This window comes from Acipenser ruthenus, chromosome 15 (assembly GCF_902713425.1).
Source record: "Acipenser ruthenus chromosome 15, fAciRut3.2 maternal haplotype, whole genome shotgun sequence".
Lineage (NCBI taxonomy): Eukaryota > Metazoa > Chordata > Actinopteri > Acipenseriformes > Acipenseridae > Acipenser > Acipenser ruthenus.
The window spans coordinates 20,259,841-20,278,838 of NC_081203.1; the positions used below are offsets into that span (position 1 = coordinate 20,259,841).

The 18,998-nt window shown below is 37.8% G+C and overlaps 1 protein-coding gene across 1 annotated transcript in view; it reads left to right on the top strand.

The window, feature by feature from the left end:
* Positions 1-18,194, top strand: part of LOC117422719 (fibrous sheath-interacting protein 1-like) — a 153,005-nt gene extending 134,811 nt beyond the window's left edge. Inside the window, exons 12-13 of the mRNA XM_058987374.1 lie at positions 14,066-14,603; positions 15,864-18,194. Of these exons, the coding sequence (XP_058843357.1) occupies positions 14,066-14,603; positions 15,864-15,892 (567 nt within the window). The 3' untranslated portion in view covers positions 15,893-18,194. The remainder of the gene's footprint in view (positions 1-14,065; positions 14,604-15,863) is intronic.
* The last annotated feature ends 804 nt before the right edge of the window (positions 18,195-18,998 follow it).

Consider the following 18,998-nt stretch of genomic DNA (forward strand, 5'->3'; position numbering starts at 1 on the left):
TGAAAAAAAAAATCACAGGTACATTATTTAAAAAGTTGTAGCAACACGTGGGGCCGTGCAACACTATGTTTTTCGGAAACCCGCTATTTAAGTTTTAAAAAGTGCAGATTTGTTGCATAAATATGAATGACCTTTGTCAATTAAACAGTTAGAAATAAATGTTAACCAAAGGAGATGTCTCTGAAGTAACCTTGAGTTCATGTCACTGTGGTGTGTGTTAAAACACAGGTCAAGTCAATCAGCCGGATAGAGTTTTGCAGTCGTAAACTATGTCAGTGGTGTCTCAAGTTGGTAATAAAACTGTTCCCTTATTTCTTAATAGAGCACCACATTTATAGTGCACCTTTCATATCAAGCTATCAATACATGAAGCTGTGGGTCAAGCCACACACCAAGATACTTTTAAAAGCATTCTTTAGATCACTTTAGATAGCTTTGTGAATGGTTTTGAATGTTGTTCTGCTGTGTTATTGAACACGAAATAGCTCTCTTATGGATGCCAAGGAGACTGGGATCTCTGGTTTAACACTGCTGTCTAATATTTAGCGGCTCCTTGTGTATATTGTATGCTTCTCAACCAAGAAGCCGGATGAGGCCTAAATAAACTTGGCAGCTGCAGCCGTTCTTTGACAGGGGAGGCTTTTCCTCTTCGAGTTTGTTCCTCTTCGTGCTTTACCTGGGGCATGCCTATGCAGTCCATATTGTGTCTGGTGATCTGAAATTATATTAGTAGCATTTTGAAATGCAGCTATTTCTATGTGGAAGAAATTAATGTATTGTCTATTATCTTTTTTCTCTCTGGGAATGTTTGGAACATTCTTGGAAACATGTATGTTTAAAGTGATTGAAGCTACCATAATAGTTCCATGATGTTTTCCCACCGTGCACATCCATTCACTATATAGGTCTCAAGTATGCAGTTTTAAAAGAAAAGCATGTTTGCCGAGTAGAGTATTTATAGCAGAACATGAGAAGTCACAACAGCTTCTGACAGCCCTGTGTATGAGGAGACCCTGGTGGTATGTAAACATTAACTGAGCAACACCTTTCGATTCAGTGTCAAGATCCTCACCTCACTGTAGCTGTCCTCTGAGATATACTGCATGCACTGTCCTTCACATAGGGCCCTACCCTCTTCATTGTTCACATGTTCAACTCTAAAGTGCTACTGTGTATACAAAGCGTGACAATTTAACATCTAAAATCTGTCTCAACCACACTCAAATCACTGCCTTGTGGTGCAGCAGTGTGGAGTAGTGGTTAGGGCTCTGGACTCTTGACCGGAGGGTTGTGGGTTCAATCCCATGTGGGGGAGACTGCTGCTGTACCCTTGAGCAAGGTACTTTACCTCGATTGCTCCAGTAAAAACCCAATTGTATAAATGGGTAATTGTATGTAAAAATAATGTGATATCTTGTAACAATTGTAAGTCGCCCTGGATAAGGGTGTCTGCTAAGAAATAAGTATGACAGAGAAAGCCTTCATAACTATTAAACACTCAATAGCACTGAATTTAGAAATACTAAAATAAACTTAAATTCAATGACAAACATTTCAACTAGTCTTTTTCAATCTCTTGTGGAATGAGCTTCTGAAACTCTCTAATTGATGTCAGTATACTGTAGCATAAATATAGCAGCGAGATACGCACAACTTGGTATTATTGATCATAAACACTATTAAAAATGAGTCCAGCATGAAAACAGATTCTCCCTTTTCTCAAATAAATATGCTCTCCTCAGTCTCTGTATCCACTTACATGGATTTTAATGCATACTATATAGTCTCCCAATCATGTGCTAATGTGATAGTAATGCACTTATTAGACAAGATAAGCACTTGGGCGTGTATGCACCAGGACTGTTTTACAAAAGGGTTTCAAATATATTAGAAGTCGACCTACTAAATCTTCCCTGACTGGTCACTGATAACAAAAAAAAGAATTCTGCTGGAGCAGGATAATACACGAGCCCCATTACATTAAAATACATTTATTGTATAATGTCTGTTATCAACCATTCGGTTGACAAGTAATGCACATTTAAAAAACATCTCTGTCCCCACTTCTGGCATTCACACTCATCTTTACATATGCATTGCATTTTCACAGAAAATGAACTACGTCCAAATACATAATTTAGCACAAATCTGAATCAGAATCTGAAGAAATGCTGTATGGACCTGGCTGTTTGTAATGATACGTGCATGTTAGTAACACTTTTTACTGTGGATGTAGGTTATAGTGATAATAGTTATGTATAAGAGCTGGGGCAGAGGAAGGTAGTTCCTCGGTGACCACACCCTGTATAATCTTTTAATAAAGTACTTCAATAGCATGCATGTACTGTAGTTGGCGACTGAGCCAGGCTGATAAGCGTCTCAGCTGTGCGCTGTCCAGGTTTCTGCAGACACTGATTTAGTGCAGCAGGGCAGTGACACTGGGGGCTTAACCTTCTCATGAAACTGTTTTGCAGACCGGCACGGTCCAGGAAATAGCTTGTCTAGGAAAAAGGACTTGAGCTGACCTTGAGACTCACAGCTGTGAGCAGAGGGATTTTACAATACACGCCAGAGCAACTGGCAGTATCCAGAATTGTTTCATGGTCTCTTCTGTTCACTGAACTCTCTGTTCTGGATTTGTTTGCTTACATGGTTCATTTCTATTCATCCGTAGTTGAAAAAATTGAATATTTTAACATGCAATATTTCGCTTTCTCTGGTTAATGCAATACTTCTGAACAGATTTGCATTTATAAGTGAACATGTACCAATAAATACATTTAGCAATCTAAGTGTGACAGACAGATGGATAGATAGGCACTGATACTCTTAATATTAAGTACTCTCATGATTAGATAAGCCCATGGATTAATTTGGGCTGGATCACAGCAGATCCCAGAACTGGTACCTGTTTATCTGACAGGCAGAAATTATACAGTTTGCAAATAATGAACCATATGAAAATGAAAAGAAGAAAAAAATGCAAAAAAACCCTCTATATACATAACATGTACAATAATTGAATGTACCAGCCTAAAAGCATAGCAAAGTGTAGCAAAGCACTCTAACTATAAAAACGCTCAAAAGTGGTACATTTTGAAATACTAAAAGAAGCATGTGTCGTATGATGTAGTCAAAACATTTGTCATTGAATTTTAATTTTCTTTTAGTATTTTTAGTAGAGTGTAGTATTAAGCACAGAGAAAGGAGGGTGAAGCACATTGAATCATGTTAAACCACAGATCTGTATGGTAAAGAATAATACAAATTCACGGGATAAAGCATGATAAAATACAAAATGACTGTGCAGATTTATCATGTGAAACACAGGAGGCAAACTTGATGTTAATGTTATGCCTCCGGTTGTTAGTTGTTGTTCCTGGTATTTTCAGCTGTGCTCTGATTTGTGTGGCAGTTAAGAGCAATCATTCACCAAGACAAGCTCCTGAGCTGAGGGATCAGTTGTTCCTCTCTGACAGTGCTTCCAGCCCCTCAGTGGCACGTGTATAAATCTTAACTAGCTAAGTGTTTTTCCAGAAGCCATTCCTTAACCTTTTAATGGTCATATTTCCCCTAAATTCAACCACTGTGAAAATCACATACTGGTATTCCAAAATGTGTTTGAATCGCCCATTTCATTACAATCGAGAGAGAGAGAGAGAGAGAGAGAGAGAGAGAGAGAGAGAGAGAGAGAGAGAGAGAGAGAGAGAGAGAGAGAGAGAGAGAGAGAGAGAGAGAGAGAGAGAGAGAGAGAGAGAGAGAGAGAGAGAGAGAGAGAGAGAGAGAAATATTTCTGGTATCTTGCTATTAAAATACCTTCTCCAAGTTCAAATTCCACTATTTTAATTTGTGTTTTACAAACAATGGCTGAGTGGTCTTGTTCTCTTTGGTAGGGGTTTATTTTTATGTTTTTTTATATAAAATGTTTCGCCATTGATCAGATCATCTCCAAAATCAAAATCTTGGTCGTTTTATACCTTCTAAGTTTCAGGTCAATAAAACTGGTTTCACAGTAATCTTGGACTACCTTGTGTTACCTTTGGCAGTGCTATTTAGGGCCTGTAAAAGTAGTCTTTGCTCACCTAGTAAAAGCACAACCGCATGGTGTGCAGGGTGAGTCATAGAGCGCAGGTTCACGCCCAGGATGTGCAAAGTAGCCGGTCTACACTATGGATTACGAGGGGAGTGTCACATTGGCTCTGGCGCGCCCATAGGTTAGGGAAGCAAAACCGGCAGGGACTGTTTCTCCTCATCGCACTACAGCGAACCCTGCTGGCAAGACACCCAGTGAGCTCAAAAGCAGACACCTGCAGGACTGGCCTTTGTCCTCCATAGGTAGGTAGCTCGCTGACATCTGCTCTCGAATTCCTGCATGTAAAAGAAGAAGCTGGCTTGATTGTGGGATTGGAGGACGGCCACCAAACCTTCAGCTTCTCCTAAGCTGTGTGAGTAATTGCTGCGCGGAGGGGAAAAAATTATTGGACATTCCAAATTGGGGAGAAAATCGGGGGTAAAATAATTGGGCACACTAGATTAATAAAAAAATGTAAAGATAAAAAAGTAGCCTTTAGTTCCAGAGATACCGTGACAACCAAAAAGCACAGCCTGCATCAAACAGATTGCATCAAATATTAAACAGACCATGATAATGAACCTTGAATGTAGGAACAACTGCACTATAACTACATTCAGGTCCATTATCAGTCTTGTGGCTGGAGATGGCTATTTGATCCCCCTGCGTCCATCACCTCTCTATTCTGTCTCATATAGTTTAATTGTTTAGTCCAAACAGCTACTTCACACTATGTCAGGCAAGTTGGTACTCCATCTGTCAAGTCCATGCTGAGAAATGTAACCCTACTTTTCCACTTAATATAAATAATACTATAAAAATAGATGGGATTGGCATTGACTACCCCCCACAGTAGTGTATTGGTTGTTTATAATTTGAAAAAAAAACATATTTGTGGCGATGCGATTTCCTTTGTTGATTGTAATCAGAAATGCATCAAACCTTAATCTATAGTGACTTGCAGTATCTTTCAGCTTTGTGTTGTTTGACTGTAGCTCTTGCATGGTTCAACCAAAATTGACACCCGTAGTAAACATGTCATGCTTTTAGTCCTTTAAAGTAATCCATCATCAATTTGTGACTGCGGTTTTGAAAGTGTTTCTCTCTTGCACTGTATAAATAAACTCCACATTCTACAGGACCCAGAGGGCATTGCACATGGTCTTCAAAACAACAGTCTGCATGCTGTGTTTACCTTATATCACAGCCACAGGCTACACACACCATTACAAACTCAGCACCTCTACTGCTTGTTGCTTTAAGGTTAAACATTTATATGAGTATATGCATGTTTCTCTCATGTGTAATCTACGTGGATAGTATGTTCAATAATGTATTAGGGTAGTATGCCGCGATACTTCGCAAAGAAACACAATTCATCACATCGACCGTACCATATTGAGTGCTTTATTCTCAATATTGATACGGGTGACTTGCTTCACCTGCTTTAAAAGGTCATACCTTAGGCATCTTTCGGAATTCTATTCAACTGCAATGTCAAAACAGTGACATCACAAGGGGCCACCTACCTTAGCCACTTACCGGTATTCTCATCATCATTTTCCTCTTTTCAATGAAAATGTCTGTGTTTAAATAAAGTCCTTTACCGGTCTAGTAGAACCTCTCCAGCTCTAATACATATCGCATTAGATGTTTCCATTCTGTAAAAGTTGGACATTTCTTTCCAGTATGTAAGGATTAACTTAATAATCACCACTGAAGGTGTGAGTATGGGTTGTGGGTTTAGATTTATACATGTATGAATGTTAAAGTTATATATTTGAGAATATGTTTATATTAAATTTAATACAAATATTTATTTTTAAAATGTATTTTAAAAAATAAAGCAGTGTTTAATGGATACAAGTATCTGTGACTGGCTTATATTGAAACATGTTCCCTTCTACTCGTACCAATATTCCCTCATACACAGACATTCAGCATCCTATAACACTCTAATATTCCCTCATACACAGACATTCGGCATCCTATAACACTCTAATATTCCCTCATACACAGACATTCGGCATCCTATAACACTCTAATGTTTGTCATTTGTTTTCACCATGGTTTTCCCTCTCTTCAGAACAGGGGCTGTGTTCTGTGTTTGAGCCAGGGCTCACTCTACATAGTTCAGGTGTTGGCTGAGCTAAGAGAGTACAAACACCTGGCTTTGTAAAGAAACAATGATTTTAAACAATCTAAGAGGAAGCATACAGTTACTACCTCTGAGTGCACAAAGCTGCAAATGTACCTTCTGACAGAGAGCATTTCTGAGCTGTGAATATTCTTTTGAGGTTACCACGGTATCAAGTCCATTATTGCATGGAAATGGTACCTTTGGGGAAGTAGCTGCACCTGGCTTGTCTTTGTCCTACAAGAGATCACTGGCTGAATATGATCTATACATGCAAGTACTTTATCTTACAGATTGGGTCATATGTCTCAAGATTTCATTACTGTGGCTCCACTGAGCTAACGGCTGTTAAAGGTATCAGTGCGCTCTTAATGTGTCTGTACATACTAACAAAAATGGTCACCTCATGTATGTAGCTCTACAAGTGTTCCTGTAAAAGTAATGTTATTTTAGTTGTCCTTCCCCAAGCTACAGTGAAGCTTGTAGATCACATTTATAACATCAGCAACATACACAGACAACTACTTACACATTGTGAACTCTTTACCTTGCCTGACTGAAAGCAAATATTCATGAATGGTAAGAAAGGGATGTGGCAATGTAGTGTACCACAAGAACTGTAGTCCAAACAACTGTAATATCATTAGTGTCCTGAAGCTGTCCTTTTCTTTAAGAATGCATTGTTTTAGATAACAGTAACTTAATATAGCTGAGTAACGGGGAGCAGCTTTTCCAAACCACACCATCATCTCCTCACTAGAATGTAATCACAGTTAGTTATCAGCTCCTGTCAGGCTACAAACTAATTTGAGGAGTGGAGTTCAAATGAATAGTGTGGGGACACTTGTTATTAGCGCTTCAAATTAAGGGTACTGATTGATTGACATGTGGATGTTTACAGATACAAGCAAGGTACAATGAAGCTCAGTATGACACACAGATGGACACAGTAATGAGGACTTTAAAGAAAGGCATGTCGCTCCTTTTTCCATTCTGCTGAACCAGAGGGCCCTGTTTTTGTTGCTTAACTTCAGACATTGCCAAATGTTATACAGTGTGTCAAGCGATTCTGGCTTGAAGAACTATCCATGAAAATGCATAAAACTCTTTAAACACGTTTTAGCTAGATTGGGACTAAATGTAAAAGATAGAAGCTGTTTAACGATGATAATGCTAATACAAGCATGCAAGTCGTTCATTACATACATATGACAGAAAGAGCTGTACATTAAACAAGCCCTGACCTCGCTTAACAAACTCTACTGTATTTTAGTTTGCCGTCTGTATTTTAAAGCAGGCTTGAAATGGACAGTATATAACCATTGGGTTTGAATGAATACTGCCTGTGATCTTCAAATACATTGTGTGCTCTTGATTTTGAATTTCAGCTCAATGAAATCCAAAGAGACTGATTCTATTGCATGGGAATTTGTTTCCAGTGTAGGGGGTTAGATGGCACAGTGGTTTATGTACTGTGGATGCTTTGTTGTATTCGCAGAAACACACATGTGTGGTTTGCCAAGTAATAAAAATAATGCACCTGTTTAGAACATCTGGATACAGAAGATGTTGCCAGAAGTGAATACACATTACAAAAACCACCACTGGTGCTGAGCAAAACATTGACTAACTTTTAGTTTGTTTGAAACTGTTGTAATACTACAATTTTTATATTTATATTTATATATATATATATATATATATATATATATATATATATATATATACATATATATATATATTGTAACACAGCAGGGAGGGGGTTAATCCTCCCTGCATGGGAAAAAAAAAACATGTGCGAATGCACATTTGTTTAGTTTAATTGTTTTGCTTTATTGTTTAATTTAGTTTGTTAATTGTTTTATTATTAATTATCCCCTGCACCTGGTAGCTATTGTTAAATTAAAACCAGGTGCAGGGTATTAAAGGAGGGCAGTCATTTTGCTAGAGGCTGCTGAGGAGAAGGAGGCAGAAGAGGTGCTCTGTCTCCGAGTAGCCAAAGTGAATAAAAAGTAAGTGTGGTATTAAACCTGTGTTTTGTGTAAGGACGGGGAAACAGCTTAGCTGTCCCGTGTTAGACAGCGTGTTCCTGGAAGTTTTAGTTAGCACTCCAAAAGAGCTAGGTGTTTATTTTGTGTTGTTTTGTTTGTGTTCATTAAAAATTAAGTGCACCAGCACTGAAAAAATCCATTCCAGTGTGTTGGGTCGTGTTTTCAAAGGGGCAACGAACCCGAGTGGGTGAAGTTCTTTTACTATATATATATATATATATATGTTATAAGCACGTGTTATATTGCATATCAGATAAACTAGAATGTGTGCTGGCTAATTATCATCATACATCTGTTGATAGCTAACAGGTGTTTGTTATGAAAATCTGTAATTGTGTCTGTTCCATTCCACGAAAGCTTGCATTGAAATAAAAACAAACAAAAACACAGTATGTGCACTTTGCATAATACCATGAGTCACTTAACCTCCTTGTGCTCCATCTTTCAGGTGAGACGTAATTGTAAGTGACTCTGCAGCTGATGCATAGTTCACACACCCTAGTCTCTGTAAGTTGCCTTGGATAAAAGCGTCTGCTAAATAATTTTGCCAGTTCCAGATAGTGCCCTCTGTACAGTAAATTAAAAGGAAATGAATGCCACAGTTTCTCTTTCAAGGATGGATCCGTAGCCATACCGGTAGTCTTCATTCAAATAAGAGTATTTGAATATATTTCAAATGTTATTATTCTGTGAGGACATGCACGGTGAATTGTAGTCAGACCTCGAAATGTGTTCATGTTTCTTTAACTACAGTCTCACAAAAGATCAGATTCAAATGCATTTTGTTTGTTCAAGGACTGCAGCTGCACAGAGAGCTGAATAGAAAGGTGTGGCTCTGGAGGAAAGGCAGTTTGATAATTGGATAAGTGCAAGAGGTTTAATAATCCGCTCGGATTCTGAAAGGAGAAACTTTGCAACATTCTTTTGTGTTTTCATTCACCGCTGTGCACATCTTGCTTTATTCCCACAAAAATCCTTCGGTGTACCATAAATGTGTACTTTTTTTTAACTAATTTCAACGGTTTTAACCTCCCATCTTTGTAGCAGCAAATTAGACACGTAAAAAAGACACATGCATTTTACATTGAAATGCGTTACTTATTCACCTTGGAAACACAAGAAAACTGATTTAACCATAGCGAAATTGGTTACTAAACAGTGGTTGTAACAATTTATCCTTGCAGCTGAAGCATGTAAAAAAAAACTTGGGCAGTAAACAATGGCTTCAGCAGATGACCATTTCTAAATATTTCGTCACCTTTAATTTGTGATTCAGGGATCTTACCCCCATAGTACTGCTTACATTATTACATTTTTGCATATGGAAGATGAGAGGGATAATTCTTATTTACATGGTTTTATGAAATAGGAAAAGATATGCAGAAAATGATTGTTGTTTTTAGGATGCAAAAACAGTTAGTTATATAGCAGCACTTTTAAAATAAAAGCTTGGTCAAAAGTTTAGTAAGAATCAATTCTGATAAATGTTCTGAGATTCAGAACATATCAGTGTTTGGGGTATTCAAAGTTGTTTTCTTTCCCAGTTTGTAATAAAATAAAGTGTTGAGTGACATAGTTTCTGGCGTAACCCACTAGCTCAGCTCCAACACGCAACCATTTGCCTTTAAACTTATAATAATTTACAGGAACAGATAATTAAAAACATTAATGTCTCTGAGCCAGTATTAAAATGTCAGAAGTTTGTTGTTTTTTACTCAAAAAACTTTACAGTCATCTACTTCTTAACCTCACAGTTACACAAGATGCAGGAAGCTGCAGCTATTAAAACGGCACAGGTAGTGAGTAATAGTCCTCGCAGCTGGCTGGTTCCTGTCAACCTCTTCCCTCACAGACCAGCTCTGCGGAGGAATGATGACCTTAACAAAAGACCTGCTCCCCTGCTGGGTACAAGGGTCTAGTCTATCAGCAGGGAGAGGGACACAGGGGACAGCTGATAGCAACAAGAAAATGGATTCCTGCAGCAGAGCTCATTAGTAGAAGTGCATACCCTGGGGCAAAGAATGTGTACTGCCATTGAGAGGTGGAGCACCTGAGATTGAACTCACTGCCCTGTAAAGCACTACCTGACAAGGTAATTGTAGGGTCCGTCCTAAACATGACTTCAGCCTCCCCTACTCTTTCGCACTTCAACTGTCACTGAGACTGAGGTCTCTTTAAAGCCTTATCTTAGCACCGTATGTTAACATATGCTGTCGTAAATCACGATGGAACCTCTGGGGTCCCAGTCTGAGGTAGTGTGTAAATAAATAAATATATATATATATATATATATATATATAAACAAAAGTAAAGATTTCTTGTTTTTACATTCTGTTTTTAAGCTTTCTTAGTCAATTATTTAAATCATATGTTAAATTATTTCAAAAATATTAATTACATGATGTCTATTGCTATTAAGTACTTTTTGTCATTAATTGTAAATCGATTTTTTTAAAATGTAATAAACATAATTGAAACAGAAGAACCCCATCTTTCACTTGTCCATAGTGATCCTCAGGAAACAGGTTGTTTGAACCCCTGATCGTCACTTTCCTGTGCCTTGTTTTCAATTAACTGGATCCATATAGTATGAGCAAGTGGGCAAGTAGAAATGTCAGTTTGTACAGAGTCTAATTCTCTAGGAACATCCATGCTTCCAGGAAGATCTATACATAAACCTCATTCCTGAACTTGCATCACAATTTTACCCCAAACCTTTAACATAATCCAAACCTGTCAAATGTCTTGTTTAAGCAAACATGTGTTTAATTTATCTGGCACTACACTACATTAAAGAAATATCTGTTTGCAAGCCTTGCATCAGACAAATCGACAACAATGCAGTGGTTGCGTAAAAATCCTTCTATTATAAGTAAGCTGTATATGAGGGTAATCCTTGACAAGTCTGTTTACTTGCCCTACAGGTGAAGGTGCAGAGTGAAACACTATGTAGGCATGAGTTACAGGATCACATAAAGCAAAGCAAGCCCCACGGCCTGCAGGTCAGCCTGGTCACAGCCTCAGAGCAGGGCCCCAAATCCTTTGTAAAGAATTTTCAAATTGTAAAAAAATTCCAAGATTAGGCATGTTAAAATGATGAAATAATTTGTATTTTAAAGCATTTAAAATGAATCTTTCAGACAGTCTATTATTAAAAAAATAACTTATTTTCAAATAAGGTTTATAGTGATTTATGCCTCGTGAAATTGTTTCTACATATTTTGTTTAAATGTGAATAATAACATGTCATTTTTGTACTCTGTGACTAATGTTTTTTGAGAAAGTACATGTGATTTTTTTTTCCCCCTCAGACAAACTTTTAATGATGTTCAGATTTAAAGAGAAAATGAATCTCCAAAACAAGTAACTCATAAAAGTGTTCCCTGTTTAGTGCAAATCCCAAACCTAGTTGTAAAATGTTCATTTTACCCGTTAACAGTACCTTTTTCAAATGAAATTCCTGCAAGAGTTTATAATTAATGAGAGTGTACTTCAGCTGTCATCCGCACAAGAGTTTTTTTGAGGAGGCCTGGTTGTAAGATGAATGGTTTCTGCTGTGAGGGAGCCTCTGCGGGAGTCTCCAGGAGTGCTAGCTGCGCTCCAACTGGAAGTGTTCCGTGCATGCTAGCAATGCCAAGCCAGCAGGGAAGTCATGCCCATGCATCCGGAGTCCCAGCCCGACCACAGAGATTTCACACTGCAAACGCTTCAGCATATTCCATTAAGAGAATGTAACTCGGCCTTTTTTAAATCACTTAACATATATCAGATGTTACATTGGCTTGAGAAAAAAGACACCAATAAAAAAAGAAGTCCTGAGTAATAATCCCTATTTAAAACATATTTATATATTTGTGACTCAAAAGTGCATATATAAGTGAGGGTAGTTGTTTTAATTGTTATATAATACTTTTATTTATGTTATTTTGAACTTACACCTATCTAGTGACACTCTGAAAATATTAATAAACATATGAATTCAGTGAGGGACAACAAGATGTACTGTTTTATTTGTCTTACATTTTAAGACTTTGATAGGAGTAAAACAAAATATATTTGAGTGGGTCCTTGAACTTGACAACACCAGCAATGTTGAGAACAAGACTGTTTGACCCGTCGAGGCTCAGCCCTTTCTAGCACATCATTTCCAGGGCAGATACTAATTGTTTTAGACGTTACTACTTCACCTGGTTAGCTATTTTATTAGGATTTTTTTTTTTATACTCTACACCAGCGGTGACAAACTCCTGGAGGGCCACAGTGTCTTCTGGCTTTTGTTCAACCTGATCTCTCAATTACTTAATTGCTGTAATTATCTGATGAATTGGACAAATTGAACACTTCTCTCCAGGCCTCAAAAGGTTTCATGGGTAATGTACCTTGGAACAAGTGTACCTTTAAGTCAACAACTGTGAAAGACCTTGAAAAATATGAAATATGGAGTATTGAACAAATAATTAGATCAATTATGTTTGAGAACCAGAAGACCCTGCGGCCCTCAAGAACTGGAGTTTGACACCCCTGCTTTACACAGTGCTTCCTAACTTCTCTGTAATTTTACTCAGCTTCCATTTGTGCACTCTTGTCATGCAGGAATTTGTGAACCACAAAAAATAACTTTAAAAAATAAAAGTTTATACTGTTAGAATATCTTAGTGTGCTCTCATTGCCGCATTGATGTAAATTACAGGAATAATGACAAAAAAGCCCTGTAAAATCTCCCCTGCATCTGCATTCAATAAATGCTGATTTTTTGGAGAATGCAAGCAAGATCAAGCACTGTACTGTATCTCAATGTTTTGTAGACCCCGGGCTAAAATGTGTTACCCATATTGATGAAAACGTGTGTCGAACTGGAACTGTTGAATGAATCTTAACAATGTCCGGAGTGGAGGATTATTGAACAGATTTCAAGGGCTGAGGGTTGTAAAGCTGCCAGATTTGGTCTATGGTTCGGTTATTACAGAAAATGCATTTCCAGCTGCTTCAGTCAAACTGGATGTTGTTTTTTTTTTTTTTTTTTTTTTTTTTGTTAATACCAGGAGATTTGAATTGCCATTAGCAGACACATCACTGGGACTCTACAAAGCGTGGATTATAAAGTAAAATGAGACCTCTTCTATAGCATAACTCAGCCTTTCCTGTTACTCAAGAGTGATCCTTTGGAACTTAAGACCCAAACTGAAGGGGTGACCTAAGATAACCTAGTTATAGACATGTATAGACACAGATCAAGCAAGTGGAAGGCATGTCAGCATTTCATGCAGCTTAATAAGCAGTCACCAAGTGGAAGAAGCACTGTACTGTTAGAACGTCCTTCAACCTTTCTGGCCATCTTTCTCTGGTATTGCCCAACAACCTTCATGTAGAATACAACCCCAAAATATATTCATGTAGAGACTGATTCACCCAATAAAAACACATTGGATAACGGTTTTAGGGAATTTACACTTTGTTTTTACATAAATCTATTGAAACACATGTGTTAAAACTTGCTATGGACAAACATGTTAAGCACATTCTGGGGGCATAAGGAGGCATCTGTCTGTCTGCCTGTATGTCACTTTATTTGTTTATGACACTGACACTGATAACTGTAGTTAGGATACCCACGCACTGGACCCTTATTCATCCGTCCGTGTGTCTGTCTGTCACTCCTGCAACCTGGATTGTGTTTAGGAATACTTTTTTTTACAAATTTTACAACTATTTATGAGATTATAGGGACCCTCTGTATGTGCGTTTTGTATCAGGAGATGTTACTGTTTTATATGTAGTGTTTTTTTTTTTTTGTTTTTTTTTCAGTTGGAAAGACCATCTTTAACTGAAAACCAGTTAAAAAGCCTGTTGGAGGAATGCATGCAAGCACAGAACAGAACTGGCAGTGTAAGTCTAACAGAAGATCCATCCACAAGACCTCAGTCCAGTGCATCAAGTGTCTCCTGTCTCGTAGTGCCTGCGACCCCGTCTACAGTGCACAGTACACCAAGGCTTGTGTCTGCAACCCCCTCTACAGTACACAGCACACCAAGGCTCTCTGACTCCATGCTCTCTCTGCTGCTGGAGGAGGCAGGCTGGTCTAGGACTTCCACAGCCCGAGAGGGAGAGCAGAACGGGGAGAGGGGAGCAGAGCACCTGCAGGACGGGAGCAGCCTGTCAGAGAAACTGCTGACAGAGTTAGATGGGAAGGAGGCTGGCAGTGCTGCTGCTGATGGCTCCTACATGGCCCAAGCTCTCAGGAGAACAGGAGTGAAGAGGCCTCCTTTCCTGGACGACCCGTCTTACACCAGCAGTGACTCTGTAGACAGACCGACAGATGAAGCAGACATTTCAGCCGAGACAGGTGAGCGAGACTTAAAAAAGGGAGGCTCTCAGTAGTCATTCTTTGTTCTGACTAATTTGACTTGTATGCAATTATTGAATGTTTGATGTCTGGACATGCATGAAGGTGTTTTCTTCATATCATCAATATTTTCAATGTTAGTCCCAATCTTATTTTTTATGACTTACTCATTCCTCATACTGTTTGTATCTGCAATGTTTTGCTACTTTTCTACAGTTGTGGATGTGTTATGTATCTCGTAATGGCCTTACTTTTGGGCTGTGGAATAGTGTCCTGTGATTTGTAAAAAGCTAACCCCAATATTAGGATCTTATGCCAGGGTACAGTTGGCATGAAAAGAGGGGTTACTAAACCCTTATGAAATGATTTCCATTGGTAATCCAAGGGCATAACAATTGTTATGTGTAGATCAACAGGGCATCTGCAGTGGTATGCACCATTGGTACAATGGTAGCACAGTTTTAACATTTTTCTGACATAAAATACCAGTGGCATCACACTGATGGAACCGTGGCACCATATCAGTACAAGGCAGATAGTATATCAGAACCCCTGGGCAATATTTGTTGCCAATGCTGGTAATGCTGTGATCTGCTAATAGAAGTTTTTTTATGGGATTTTCCACCTGGAGATCCAATCAGATTAACAAAGCAATGGAAATGAACACCTTAATGTATGCTGAAGAAATAAGTGCGTCACTGTGTTTATATTACACCTTGAAACTACAAGGACTGAATGTTCATCCAAATTGAAATAAACTACCGTCTCTGTTATTACTCTTAACTGGCATGTAACATTTAGACAGGTACCAGATTGTTCAAGGCTAATAATTATAGGGCTTAATACCAATTGGATCAAGGCGTACAAACATTACAATAGCTAATATCCTGATGTAACTATCACTATTTAATCATATCCTGATGTAACTTTCACTATTATCTGCTGTATTATTGAATTGTGGTTTGTCACACTTGAAAAAATTATTGTATTTCTTGCTCTTATTGTATGACTTGTATTGTAACACTTGAATGTATTTGTATTTGCTTGCGATTGTAAGTCGCCCTGGATAAGGGCGTCTGCTAAGAAATAAATAATAATAATAATAATAATAATAATACTGCTGTGATAATAAACATTAGCCTGTGGATGTAAGTAGCAGTGAATGCCTGTGAAGTAATAGAACTGCTACATTGGGACTTGTAAAATGTGTTTATCCTGTGCAAGATATAATATGAACTGTGCTTTACTGTTTTCCTGCAGGTGCAGAAACAGAAGAAGGTCCAGTTTAACTAATCTCTTGTTTGACGGCTGTGGAACCAGTCATTCCTGCACTGTGTTCCTGTCAGTCTTAAATATAAACAAATGTAAATAAAATAGTAATCTTTGCTTAATCTGTATCTACGTTACTGACAAAAAGAAACAATTATAATGATGCAATTTTAACATAACACAAAAGACATTGACAAAGACTTGGCGTTGTTTGGTTTATTTTTATTACTACTGTTATCATGGTTGAGTCTTTAAATGGCTTATTATAGCTAATGGCTCAATTCCAAGTCTTACCTGTAGTGCACTTCGTTGCGCTATATAGACTATGGAAAATATGTATTTCCTTTTAAAATACTATACCTGGTACCATACTCGGTGAAAGAAGTGTCTCAGTGTGTTGTTGCTTATTTCCAAGAAAGATGGAGTTGAAAGTGGGGACAATTTCACTCTCGAGGTAAAATAACCTAGGAAGTGCATGGTTACCTGAAAGTAAGGCACGTAAACCAATGCTTTCTGTAACCGGCTGTGGTCCCAGGCACCATTTTTAAAAGCCCTCTTTCAAAACTGCATGTGTGAGACCTAGGATACTTAGTGAATGGAAGTGCATGAGAAGTAAAAACTATTCAATTGGTTAGAAACTACAGATAAATTACTTGTGTTTGAACCTGGAGTCTGGAAAATTGTATTTGTTATGAGGTTAAAGCTTTGGTTATACGGTTTTTACATTGATGCTGCAAAATAAAAAAAAATAAAAAAAATGTCCCGTGATCTCCTCTCTTAATGTAATCCCTGATGCGGGTGCTTTGCTGGAGTTTTTTGAAGAATTGTTTTTTCGCTAGACCTGCGTGATTATTTGGAGTAATGACTTGCTAAGGTATGCAGAACTCTCTTGATGCTCTTGAGATAACATCACATTGTGAAGTCTTCTGTAGAACTGTGCCCTAATTAAGAACACACCTGTTTCGTGCTTTAATTTTTTTTTTTATATATATATCAACTGCTCATAGAATAGTTGCATGCTTGTGTTTTCAGCTGGCATTCAAAGCAAATTTTGTTACCTTGTTAAAATAACAAGGTTTTCTCTGATACATTGTAATGTCTGTTATAAATGTATTGCTGTTTTGTTATGCTGCTTTTATCTATATCCAAGACAATGGTCAAATAAAATGTATGCATCGGTAAGCAAATGAAATATTCCTATTAATTCTGCATCACTAGTAGAGATGAGCAAAAGTTTAAAAATGTTTAAAAAAAATTTTTAAATCAAAATTCAAAGATATTAATTAAATGTATATGTCTAGTAATTCATTATAATTCAAAGGAAATGCCTATCCCGTTTTGTAATTCTAATTTGCAGATGGCCCTGTAATCATTTATTCTGCCAACTCTTTCTCAATGATTTAAAAAGCTCTCAGTAAGTGAGAACCATTGCACATCCACTCAGATTTGTTAGGAAAGAGATGATTTACAGAAGAAAAGTACATGTGTAAATGTTACTATTCTAATACAACAAACGTTAACAAGAATTAAGGAGTGCAAAATGATCATTTACCATACCTTACTGTGTTTTAAATACAAAATCCCTTTGTGATTGACAGACAAACCAGATCCGGTTTTCTGTTACAAACATTACTTTGATTAACCTGTTTGTTTTAACATCCAGTGTCCTGAACTGCACTTTAGCTCTCATAAAACGTCGTACAAGACAATATATATGATCTCTTTTATTAAAAACTAACTTTACATATGGCTTGTCTTTTTTAATTTAATGAAGCAATTAGTGCAAAGGGTCAGAAACCGTAACGGCACACCACACTGGTCTTTACAGCCTTACCCCTGTAACCTGAGTGATCGTCAGAAGCCAATCTCTGAGATCCGGTTCACGGCATTAAAGTAACAGGGTGGAGGCTGGGCACGAACCGGCAACTCTGCACACCGCGAGCAAGCGTCTTAACAACTGTGATGCACTGCCCTTCCGGATTGTGAGATAAGGTTAAACGCTCAATAATCACGAAGGCAGGAGAGCCTGGCTCTTCTGCACAGTGGTTAAGACGCTTGCTTGTGGTGTGTGTAGTCGCAGGTTAGCTCCCAGGCCTCCGCCCTGTTACACAAGTCGTCCATAACCTCACCCTATTTTAATGATCTGCCTGGAAACATATTCAGGTCCACTACTGCAGATCACATGAATTGATCCCTGCTACTGCATTACAGGTCAATGATAATTGCTGTTTTGCTTTTGTTTGTGATGATCAGCTGCCAGTTACCACGTCTGAGAATCACAACGTGTTTGAGTGCAAAATCCCAGGAAACACCACGTATCCATCTCGGCCCTGGCTTTGCTTTTGTTGGGATTTACCTGTAACGATCTCATTTGTTCATGATGCAGGGGAATTACTTTTGAGAGAATATCATCACTGTCTCAAGCTTCAAAAGTATAAATCTGCTTACTTTTTGTATTTCACCTTCAATGTATGTTTGGAAACCTTAATAAAAATCTGCTAAAAGACAAGTGACACCTCCATATATCCCCACAATCTTACACTCCCAATAACTTCTGCTAAACATTGTTGGAAGTGTCATCACGATTTGATAAGCGGCTTTCCAGATATATGCAGACATGTAAGTGTAAATTAGATGGACAAATGTACAGACACCCCACAATCTAATTATCTAAAAAAACTTATGATAAATAATTTTTATACCAGAGGTGCAGGAGGATTAGAAAGTGAGTTTACCACATCAACACACCATATCATTGACGTGGTAAACCTACTTTCTAGTCACCCTGTATATAGAAATGGGTAGTGTGACATACGTATGTATGACCATCGCCACTATATGCCTGTGCTTTTATTAAACACCTAAATCAGTTTAAAATGTAATGACTACATTTCCTGAAAAGGATTTATCCCTGTATCTAAAAGCTGTTAATTAATGTTGTGTACTTTGTTTTGGAGCTATACTGAAGTTGCTTCGATTAATCAGTTAAAACATTGAGATAAAATCCGACTTTAAAAAAACAACATGACTAAAATGATTGTTGTCTTTAAAAGATAACTCCTTTGGTAAGAAGAATTATTAGCCATTGCAATGTGTCTTGAAATTAACCATTATTCAATGTATGGG